Consider the following 12,442-nt stretch of genomic DNA (forward strand, 5'->3'; position numbering starts at 1 on the left):
TTTTCTTTGTGGAGAGAACTTCTAAGATCTACTTTTTTAGCAACTTTCAAATATCCAAGACAATATCTTCCACTTCACTGCTCACAAAAATTAGGGGATCAGGGAACGTGCAGACACTCCAGTACTTTCAGCCTTCTGTAGAGTGCCTTTTCCCCAATGAAATAAAAGTTGGTTTTGCATCTCATTTGCATAATGGGACAACTTTCTTTGACTTGTCGTTTGCTTTTCTGATGTTCTTGTTTAATAAAAAAAAAAAATCAAATGCTTTTTTTTAATCGCTTCATATTCATTTTGAAATATCCCCTAATTGTTTGTGAGCAGTATCTATAGTCACCATGTTGTACATTACATCCCCAGAACTTATTAACATACCCGGAAGTTTGTCCATTTTGACCACCTTTGACCATTTCCCCCAAGCCCTGCTGTAACCTCTCGCAACCACCAGTCTGCACTCTATTACTGTGAGCGTGGCTTCTTTCAAATGCCACATGGAAGCGGGACCATGCGGCTTTGGAGTAGTTGTCTTGTTCTTTCTGGCTTTTTTCGTTTGTGAGAATGCCCTCAAGGTTCATCCATGTTGTCCCAAATGGCAGAATTTCTTTTTTAATATGTAATATAGCTGAATAATATGTCATTGTATCTTTCTAACTGTGCACATTTATTCATCCACATTTTAAATTCATTCAATCACTGATGGAAGCATAGGTTGTTTCCCTGTCATTGTAAGTAATGCTACAATGATCAAGGGGTTGTACGTATCTCTTCAAGATACGGATTTCCCTTTCTTTGACTACACACCCGCAGGCAGAATTGCTGGGTCATCTGCTAGTTCTATTTAATTTTCGAGGACCCTTCATGCTGTTTTCCATAGTCATTGCACCATCCTGTGTTCCCACTAACGGTGCTGGAAGGTTCCCTTTTCTCACGTCCTCACCAATGCTTCTTATCTCTTGTCTTTTTAATAACAGCCATTCCAACAGGTGTGCGATGATATCTCATTGTGGTGTTAATTTGCATTTGACATGTGTAGCGATGTTTTTAGCACTTTTTTAATGTGCCTGTTGGCCATTTGTGTGCCTTCTTTGGAAAAGAAAGAATTCTTTGTTTCTCTACCAGTCTTTTGTCATAAGGTTTATTTATTTATTTTTTGCTATTGAGTTGTGTGCTTTAGATTTGTATGTGAAGTCCTTCTCAGATATATGATTTGCGAATATTTTCTCTCATTCTGTAGGTTGCCTTTTATTTTGTTGATGGTTTGCTTTGCTGTGCAGAAGCTTTTTAGTTTGCTGTAGTCCCAATTTTCTATTTTTACTTTCCTAACCTTTGCTTTAAGTGTCAAAGCCAAGCAATTAAGAAACTGTTGCTAAGACCAATGTCAAGGCATTTACCCATTATATTTTCTTTGAGAAGTTTTACGGTTTCAGGTTACATGTTTAAGTCTTTAATTGAGTTGATTTTTGTGTGTGTTTGTGATGTAAGATAGGATTCCGTTTCTTTCTTTCTTTTTTTTCTTTTCTTTTTTTTTGTATGTTGCTGTCCAGTATTTCCAGCATCATTTATTTAAGAGCTATTCTTTCACTATATTTTGGAAACTTTGTCTTAAATTAATTGACCATATATACACAGGTTTCTTTCTGGTTGCTGTATTCTGTGTCTATTTTTAATGCCAATACCACACTGTTTTGATTACTATGGCTTTATAATATAGTTAGATTCAGGGACCATGATGCTTCCAAATTTGTTCTTCTTCAGGTTTCTTTGGGTCTTTGGAGTCCTTTTTGCTTCCCTACAAATTTTTGGATGGTTTGTTCTATTTCTATAAAAAAAATGCCATTAGAATTTTGATAGGAGTTATACTGAATCTGTAGATTGCTTTGGGTAGTATGGACATCTTAATAACATTAATTCTTACATTCCATGATCATGCAATACCTTTCCATATTTGTGTCCAAAATATCAAAAAATAAATCTATTCTTCAATTCCAGATTTCCAATTACTTCACTTGTTTTCCCAAAGTACCTTTTTTTCACTTTTTGAATTTTGTTATTCCCTTAGTCAGAAAATTTAACTGGCTTCAAGCCATCCGCACTGTGACAATAGCCTTAACTCACATTGAAGACTTTCTATTTGGACCTGAGCCCAGCTCCCAACTTTATACTTAATATTTGCCGAGTAGAATTGGCCAGTTCCCTGGAGACCCACTCTCTTTCTCCACCGACACTGCCCTATGTGACTTCTCTGCTCACTGCTGCTGCCCGCTCTGAAATTCAGTGTCCTGGGTCATCTTCCTAAAAATTAACTCCCCTCAAGCCACCTCCCTCCTTTGGAGCACATTTTGCACTGTGTTGACTAGCGATATAGCTAGAGTCTCCTTGGCAGCTCTGTCTCGGTAGCTCAGTAGGTCTGACTCGGCCCCCTCCTCCCACCCAGTTCATAGAGCACTGCATGCCCATAAGTTATTTTTCACCTTTTTCTGCTATAATCTTCAAGGAACAAAGCAGATGCACTCAGGGGTACATAGCATTTCATAGTGGAATAATTATAACATGCATGTAACCAGCACCTCTCTAGTGCTTCCTATGTGTCAGGTACTTTCTGAGCATTTGTAAAAGTATGAGTCCATTGAACCCACCTAACAGTCCCCTGAGGTAGACGCAATGAGTGTTCCATTCTACGGATGAAGCAACTGAGGCACAGAAAGGGCGAGCGGTGTTCCCACGGTCACATGGTTAATATAGGGCAGGGCTAGAATTGGATCTCAGAGAGTCCGGGGCTGCAGGCCATGCTCTTAATTCCTCTCTCCTTGGATTCCTGCCGCCCACCACCTACCACCCCTTCCCCAGCACTGGAGGCTGAGGATGACTGGGCTCAGTCATTTTCATCCGGGTTCAAAAGGGTCCCATTCTTTTTTGAAAGTGGCCTGAATCAGTCAAGCCTCCAGTGACTCTTACTTTTCTGATCTCCTGGGTCACCCTTTTCAGATACCACTCACATTTTACTTACCACATATTAGCTTTGTTGTCATCAAACTGTGTGACACATACACACCTCTCAAACAAGAGTGAAACATTTCCCAACAGCCTTACGATGGGCACGACAACTTGCTCTTCTTCCCACTTCTGTTTATAGTCCTCCCAATCTAAGTGCCAAGTCACATCTGTCTCCTCTCTCTCTCTCTCTCTCTCTCTCTCTCTCTCTCACACACACACACACACACACACACACACACACACACACCTAGCCCATATTTGCATATGACACACTTCTAAGGTTTGGTTCTTCCTGTGTCCTTGATACCACTCTTAATCTCTCCACCTTTCCTATCTATGCAGTTAAAGAAGCCTCATTTGTTAGCTGCCCCAGGGTAAGCAAGCAGTGTGTTAATGGTTGTTATATGGCTTGACATTCTACCATTTCTCCGGCTAGCATAGGAGTCTTGTATGTGGTCTTCTGAACGTGAGCCTTTGACCTCAGGTGGTCACTGCCAGTTTAACTAACCTAAGGAGGAGCCTCTGTCCTGTTCCTGTGCATCACCCTTCTCTCTCCCCCATCATCTGCTGAAGCAAGAACTCACTCCTTCCTTCATTCCGAAACGTTTACTCGTCACACCACTGACTTGCCCTTCCAACCTCATCTCCCATTACGGCACTAGAATGTTATACCTTCTAAGCAAGCCAGACCCAAAGCTACCCCCACCAACTCGTCTGTTCTTCCACCTCCACGTTCTTGCCTGTGCAGTCCACTTCACCGGAAGTGCTGTCTCTCACCGCGCCCTCTACCTGTACATCCCCACACGTTCACAATTACCTTCCTTCTGATTCTGTGTTCTCACTTTTTATACTGTCTCTCATTTGGACTTCTTTTTCACTACTAGCATCATCTTCTTTACTGGATTTGAAAGTCCCTGAAGCCAGAAAATGGACCATACACAACTCAGTAATCCTCGCAACACCAGCCAACGACTGGCATATATTGGATATTAAATAGATATGTGTTGAATTAAAATAACTGCTCATGCCCACTTGATTATATGTAGAAAATATGTGCCATTGTTCTAAAACAGTCTTACCCATCATTTTGCAAATGACATCAAACATGAGATGAGGATGAGTTCAGAAAAAGCCTTCCGAGTTCTAGGCCACAGGGAGGACATATTCAGATTGATTAAGTAGCTCCTGGTATCACCTTTAACAAACCCCAAATCTGGAGTCAGTATTTACCTGTATTTTCCATATATTTACCTTCTCAGTCCGTCTCACCATTTAGCAACTGGGACCTTTCATCGCTGAGACTTAGTTTTCCTTCCTGTGAAATCAGGGCTGTGACGCCTACTTTACAAGATGATTATGGAGATGAAAAGAAATGCAGATCAAATGTAATACTTTATTATTTCTAAAAATTAACTCTTGAATACAGTAGGTACTGAGAATGTGTTTAGTTGCTTCCTCCTATTACAGGGGACCATGCCCACTGCATTGAGGCGACCTGCGATCCACACCATGGGCAATGCCTACAGGAGTGGGCGGGACACAGGGCAGAGACCCTGCAGAATAGTGTAGTGTCAAAAACCATGTACTCAAGGGGGGTAGCCACACATCAACCATTGACCTTGGGGGAATGAGGAGCCTCTGAGGACAGTTCCTCTCTCTTTTGGAAAAAGCAAAGATTGGTGAGCCTCAGCAGGATAAACGAACACTTCTGCGTCCTGGAATTCTGCCCACGGTAATCAAAAGTACTGAAACCAAGTTCAGAGAAAACGAGGTCGTAACTGCAGGTCACGGACCCTCAGGAATGTCGCTGTGAGCCACGTGAAATGCTCGCCTGGCTTTCCTCTGTCTCCCGCTCGCTGTCTCCCCATCTGAGACCTTGACCCAAGGATAAATTGCGTCTGGAGACTGAGCCAGGCAGAGCCGGCAGGTGGAGAAGGACATGGCCCCAGCAAGCTGCAGGGGAGGCAGGAAGAGCCCGGGCAGCAGGCGAGATCTGAAAACAACTTCTACCCTTTTTATTCATCTATGCAGTGGCTGAAGCTGGCTTTGTCTTAGGAGAAGTGAAAGGAAAAAAAAACACACACACACATCGAATAAACAGCGACACACCAATAAAAACACTGCTCTTTGTTTTCAGGGAGCATCATAGATTCAGAGTTGCTTGAATTCCATCTTTTGTTCCTCTTCATTTCTTACTGCTTTCTGATTCTTTTCTTTCTCCAGTATCTCCTTTTACCTTCTCCTCTGCTCGGTAGCCTCCTTTGGATGCGATGTCTTTGTATCAAGGCTTTTAGATATATATTGTTAAACTTTCTTAACCTTAGCCTAGGTGATTAAACAAAGTAAAGAAAGCCAGTCTCTGTCAATAGCATGCTGGAGGAATGGGCACATTTGAAGGAAATGAAATTTTGTTACTCTTCGGGATATACCAAAGCTATGGAGAGCAGTAACAGAGCTAACGGACGGCTGCCTTAACTTCCACACAAGCGCATATTGCAAATTTACTGTTTGAAATAATATATGGGCTTTATTTGCGTGTGTGTGTATGTGTGTGCTTTGCTAAAGACTTTGAAGTAAACTAACATTAATTTTTTTTTTTTACAATTTGCTTAGCAAACATTTTGTTTTTTATTTGAGCATTGTGGAGATTTAGAAATGAATGAAATCTTAGTTGTTTAAAGCGTAGTGTTAATGAGGCCAGGACCATGCACTAAATCTTTCTCCCTGCCAATTATCTCTATTGCGTGGCTATAAGTGTCTGGACAACAAGCTCTGGCCATAAGAAGCATTAGGAGAGAGAATGTGGGTGAGTCTGTCCAAAATATCTCCGCATAACTGGAAAATGACTCTGTTTTCATCAGCTATGCCTCCTCCGTGGTTAGTATCTTTTTTAGGAAAAGGGATAAGTTATCTTAGAATTCTAATGGTAATTTTAGCACCATCATTGTTTCTTTAGTCATTTATCTATTTACTGTTGCAACTTTCTACTGTGTAGTAGTGTCACTTAAAACGAGGTGAGCCTGTTCTGTGTTCAGTGACATTTCTCATTGTGCATTTATGTCCTACTTGTTATGGCTAATAATATCATATGAGCACATAGAATTGCATCTGAACACTGACGGCAAAATAATGACCCATTTTATGAGATGAGTGATTTTTACTAACTTCTTCCAACTTAAAGAATGCTTTTCCCCCTTGATGAAAATGTATTTCTCAATTAAATTAAAATGCAAATATATACAGGCTGTGCTTATAGGTGTAATAGAATTATTTAAAGAAGGTATTAATTCAACCTGCTGTTAATATTTTACGCAGTAACCTTCGGTTTTATCGTTGAGTTAGTATTGCCACGTTCCATTTGCTAGATTACTTAAAGTGCGATGAAAAGTCAATCATATGGCTCAGGTTTTATCAGTTTTTGCCCTCTCTTCTCTAGGATCTTAACATGGACTACTTTCCTATGTGCTTTGTAAATTATGTCAGTGATGTAGAAATATCAGTACTAAAACGTAGAACCCCTTGAAGTTGAGTTATAAAAAAATCCACTGCTTGTTTTAAATAAATATTTAATTGCACAGAATTGAATCAACTCTTAAATTTAAGAGAACCATATTCTATAATTTATTATGCAATTAAAGATCTGAAAAGGCACTTCAAGAAAACATTTAGTCCAACCTTTTAATTTATACTAGAACCATAAAACATTTGTATTAGAAATTGCGTCTAAGGCTATGGGTTTCATTATGATCCTTTTAGTATTTTTAGAAGTGTTCTATCACTTCTCAAACACACTGATTAAAATGATGTTGAAATACTTTACAGCTTGATCTTATTCCTTCTTGTTATTTTTTAGAGATCTCAGTGAAAACCAAATTCAGGCAATCCCGAGGAAGGCTTTCCGTGGGGCAGTCGACATTAAAAATTTGTAAGTATTTTTTATTATTATTTATACTGTGTTTTTGAAGCCGTCCCATTTTAAAGTTAAATTTATATGAAAGAAAGTATAATAAAAAAGGGTGAGAGCCCTATGTGTCTTTATGCTTGATTCAGAGAACTTTAACAGGAATTTTTTATTGTTTCCATAAGCTCTCTGAAGGGATTCTCATTTAGAAGATGTCTTGACTCTGAACTTGTTATCAGATTCATTCTTCAAACCTTGCGATTAATCTCTTAAATCTAAGGAAGTGATTTGATTAAAAGGTATTTACAATGTATTTTCTGCCTTTTACTGTCAGCTTATTTCAATAACTCCCTTTTCAGTTGTTGTTGGTGTTTATTGAATATGAAGAATATAAACGATTTTTTTTCCCGAAAGCAGAAATAATATTTTCTTGTTAGAGATACCTGTAGCCTACAGCAGCTGCTTTTTAAAATAGCTTTTAGTGATATCACCATTTTCATTAAATGCCAGAAGTGTGAGGAAATTATGCCTTTCCCTTTCTGTGAAAATTTTTCTTACATCTGTTTTCCTTCCTGTCTTAATGAAGGAATATACGTATAACCCTCTTTAAAAGAAAGAAGAAAAATAAAACTGTCTTTCTGTATTTTCCCTTGATAAATCTTTAATCTGTAGTTTTGTGTGGAAGTGTTTGTTGTAAATGCCCGTAGCTCTAGAGGGAGGTATCAGATTTAAAATCTCAGTGACAGTACTGATATTGTCGGTACATAGTTTTATAAATTTTAAAAAACATAATATCCTTTGAGAATGATGGGTTTTGATTGTCTCTGAAAGCTAGGGCACGAAATGTTTTTCTTATCCTTTGCATTAGTTTGAAATGTAGGGGGAGAAAAGCCCGTAGCGCTGAGATTAACTACTGGGAATTCAATATTTTTTAGCCAGTAACAAACACGGCAGGGACTTTGTTAAGAATGAACTCATATTCGGAATTCGCCAGGGCGGGATCCATCTTTTTTTTTTTTTTTTCAGCAGCATGAGTGAGACAGATGTTTTTCCTCGTCAAAGAGGACAACTGTTTACAAAGCTGCAGGTTTTTGGCTTCTGTGTCTTCCTTTCAATGTAAATGGTTTTTGTTTTAAATTTGAGCTACCTAAATGTACAAGTAAAGAGAAAAACACCGGCTTTTGGACGTAACTGTAGAACCATTAAAATCCTGGCCCTGGGTTTTTAATGCGTGTTTACCTGCTCAGAGAATTTTATTTGCTTTCTTTTTCTCTTCCTTAGCTAAGGCTCGGGGAAGTCTTTCGGTGGATTCAGTGATGTAGAGCAGTGGTCCCCAACCCCTGGGCCGCGGACCGGTACCAGTCCGTGGGCCATCTGGTACCAGTCCACAGAGAAAGAATAAATAACTTAATTATTTCCGTTTTACTTATATTTAAGTCTGAATGATGTTTTATTTTTAAAAAATGACCAGATTCCCTTTGTTGCATCCTTATAAGACTCACTCTTGACGCTTGTCTCAGTCACGTGATACATTTATCTGTCTCACCCTAAAGGCCGGTCTATGAAAATATTTTCTGACATTAAACCAGTCCATGGCCCCAAAAACAGTTGGGGACCACTGATGTAGAGTGTTCAAAACTGCCTCTGTGCATTGTGTTTGATCAGAGCAATGTAAGAAACCTAGCTAGCACCTATACAAGTTGCCTGCATGTCACTGTAAAATGATAGTGATGGCTAGAGATGACCACCTTTTGGGAATGCACTTACAGTCTTTCCATAGTAGTAGCTCTGAATTCTTAAAGCAGGTGGCTTTTATGTCTTAGGAAAGATATTCAGGGAATCCAAGTCTACGAGTAACCCTTCTGCCAAATTTAAGGGTACATTTGGGAATAGGGTACCATTTTGTGGTGGGCATTAAGGAAAGAAGATATGTAAAAGACTGCTTAAACCAGTAAAATGCTATGAAATAGAGTGTATTTAATTTTGAAAGTATTCACTAATTAACTGCTAGAAGTTCACATTGGAAAAGATAGGGCAGGAAGAGAGAAAAGCAAGACATGAAATAATTTGCAATATCAGGAATAGAAAAGATAGACCCATGTCAGTTATGGGTCATTTAGACATGGAGCTACAAAATGGAAAAAGAAAATATATCAGAAGGTACTAAGTGAATAGCAGAAGACCCTTATGTTAAGTGCTATAGGTACTGAAAAAAAGGATTGCTTGAAGTTATGAGCGAATTTTGTAGGAAAGAGTTCCTAAATGAAAATATAAAGGAATTTTTGAAGAGCTTGGTGTGTATTGTGTATTGATGAGTAGTGGCAAGGGTGGGTTGAGGAAGATAGAATTTATTAAAGAGGTTGTACAAAGATAGAATTTATTCCCACCATTTTTACCACCTTCCAGAGCAACATTGAAATCCTACAGTGCATTTTTAGGTTTATTTAATTTAGTAAGATCATAGCTAGCTACAATCTTACAGAACTGAACTATGATAAGGGCATTTTTCTGTAATTAAAATATACTTCAATCTACATTGTTCCAAAAGATGTCTAATTTCACGGTCTTTGTATGAAGCTTAGTTTTCTCATTAAAAGACTAAAAAGATATATATATTTGTATGTGTGTCTGTGTGTGTGTGTGATAGAGACAGAGGGAGACAGACAGAGAAACAGATAGGGACAACAGACAGAAAGGGAGATGAGAAACATCAATTCTTCGTTGCAGCACCTCAGTAGTTCATTGATTGCTTTCTCTTATGTGCCTTGACCGGAGGCCTATAGCAGACTGAGTGACCCCTTGTTCAAGCCAGCGACTTTGGTCTCAAGCTTGTGAGCCTTGATCAAACCAGATGTGACCTTGGGGTTTTGAACGTAGGTCCTCCACATCCCAATTCGACGCTCTATGCACTGCACCACTGCCTGGTCAGGCTGATAAAATATATTTAATCGGAAGGTAGATTTTAATTCATATTATTGGACTGGTAGCCATAAGTAATCAAGTAGTGACTCAGTAGAAGCCCACAAATATTAACATTACTAATATTATAAATGCTCAGTGTGGGAAGGAGAGATCCAGAGCTCTGTCACATTATCATTCCAAGGTATGCACTTACAATTTGGACCATCCTGCATGGTGCCACGCTGGCTACTGTTCTTAGTCATCCAGAGAGTAAAAGAGAAAAGAGAAGGAATTTGTGTTTGAGTTGCATCAAGATGACATTTTGTATGGTACTAGAAATCAATCTGATGCGTTGTCATGGATTTACAACATTCAGATGTTATTCAGAGCAAATCCCAGTTATCCAAAGACTTTCACGGGAAGGACTTGTTTTAATCGTGTGGATTGGCTAACTATGCTCAAAGCAGCATCCTGACAATATGAAACTGCTGCTGTGGAAATTTTGCAAATTAGCAGATCCTATTCCTCTTCCTCCAGGCAAGTCACACACAAACTGTGCCAGACAGATGGACATTTATCTTGCTCTTACATCTCCAGGGAAGACTTCCCATAACTTTTTTTTTTTTTTTGCTTTCCTCTATTTATTTTTTTAACCAGATTAAGACCAAATATATATATATTTGTTACCTCATTTTCTCCAGCTATAGTTGAAACCACTTTCTTTTTCCTGGCATTTTAGATGGTAAGATCCGAGAATAGCAAGATTATATTAAAATATCTACTAAATGATAGTGTTCCTAATTGTCAGTGGCGGCACTTGTCCATGGGATTTACATCTGTGTTTTCAAACTCCCCAATAGAGTAGGAATTAAAGAATTGATACTACATCAGTACCGACTGATGCCTCACCAAAATGCTGATCAGTGTTTGTACCACGCTTCTTTATGAACTTTGCATTAATTTCACGTGTTTAACTCGGGTACAGCAAAGCCTTTTTTCCTTTTGATCATATCTGGAGTGAAGACATGCTCCATTATGCTACTTTTTTTAAAAAACAAAGATTTATGTGGCATTTTTATTTAATTGAATCATTTAGGAGAATGTTCAAATTAAACCTTGCTTTATTGCTGCCACTTGCAAGCTGATTTTTCTAAGCGTGTTCTTTATAAGTATAAAAATCCTCCAAAAGTCTCTTTTACTTATAAAAAAAACATTTCTAGTTATAGCTTCCCCAGGATTTAAATGAAAAAAAGTACAAATATATGAACTTAAAAATTAAGTAGATGGCAAGTTGTTATTCATATCACAAAAGCAAACTGTAATATACTTTACCATTAGTTTCTTTAGTGAGTTAAAGGTAGATACTTAAAATAATTAAATTTGAACAAACATTATTTTAGACATACTGTGTAATATAAATCACACTTGCTTTTTTATATAATTTTATTTTGCAATACATCTTTAAAATGTACTTCATGTTTCAGTCAAACTTGACTTTTTACTGTTCATAAATAAACGCATTTCTTTCCATTTTCTTGCATTATCCCAAATTTATTAACCCTACATCTGTTATGACCCTTACCATCCTCTTCCAGGAAAACTGCCTGTTAGTAAAAATATAAGTTAGGGAAAGTATTATATTTATCCTTTTTTGACACAGATTAATTTGAGACAAGGGCTTGCATTAAAGATGTCTAGCTTGGTTCTCTTAGAGTAAGTCATGAAATCATTTGGGAAACATATATATGACCATGACTTTTTAGGAAACAAATCACCCAATTTTGGTTCAATGATTATTGGCAATGAGATTTGACAAACAGATTTGCTCTATATCTTGTTATTATGTTTTTCATACAAATGCAAGACTTCAGCTTTGTCACATAACTTAAGTCATAATTGCAAAATGTCTACTATCATCAGCTAGTTTTCATGTTTAGTTCATGATATTTCTTATCATATGTACTTATTATATACTTATTGTAAAAATAAAATTCATTGATACCAAATTTAAACTGTGGCCCTGGCCAGTTGCTCAGTGGATAGAGCACCCTTCCAGCATATGGACATGCCAGGTTTGATTCCTGATCAGGTCACACATGAAAAACAACCATCTGCTTCTCTTACTCCCTTCTCTCCCTTTTCTCCCTCCCCCCTTCTTGCAGCCATTGGCCCCAGGCACTGAGTATAGCTCAGTTGGTCCCAGTGTTGGCCTCAGTAGCCTAAAATATCTCAGTTGATTCGAGTATCATCACAGGGTTTGCCATGTAGATTCTGGTCAGGCTGCATGCGGGAGTCTGTCTCACTATCTCCCCTCCTTTCACTTAAAAAAATATTTAACTGTAACTTTTAGTGACTCCCTCACTCTTTTCTAGAGTGTTTTTAGTAAGCTGGGGTGGAGGAGACTTAGAAGGAGAGGTTGATTCCTCATTCAATGGCCCTGCTATCCTTAGTGGTGTATTAAATGCCACAGGTCTTCAGTGGGACATAGAACCTTCTGAGCAAACCTGTAAAGGTGACTCTTTATTTTATATAGATAGTATATTAAGTTGAGGTTTGTATAATGAGGACCAGAGCTCCCCTTAACACCCAGGTGGCTGCCTATAGACATAAGAAAACCAGCGGTTGGCTGAGTCTTTGAATGTAAAATAT

General features: G+C 38.3%; 1 protein-coding gene across 5 annotated transcripts in view; it reads left to right on the forward strand.

The window, feature by feature from the left end:
• The window catches only part of SLIT2 (slit guidance ligand 2), a 349,041-nt gene that overhangs the window by 201,485 nt on the left and 135,114 nt on the right, over positions 1-12,442 (forward strand). For all 5 annotated transcript variants that reach the window (XM_066384206.1, XM_066384207.1, XM_066384204.1 and 2 more), the window contains one exon: positions 6,845-6,916. In XM_066384206.1, coding sequence (XP_066240303.1) covers positions 6,845-6,916 — 72 coding nt within the window. The remainder of the gene's footprint in view (positions 1-6,844; positions 6,917-12,442) is intronic.

This window comes from Saccopteryx leptura, chromosome 5 (genome assembly GCF_036850995.1).
Source record: "Saccopteryx leptura isolate mSacLep1 chromosome 5, mSacLep1_pri_phased_curated, whole genome shotgun sequence".
NCBI lineage: Eukaryota > Metazoa > Chordata > Mammalia > Chiroptera > Emballonuridae > Saccopteryx > Saccopteryx leptura.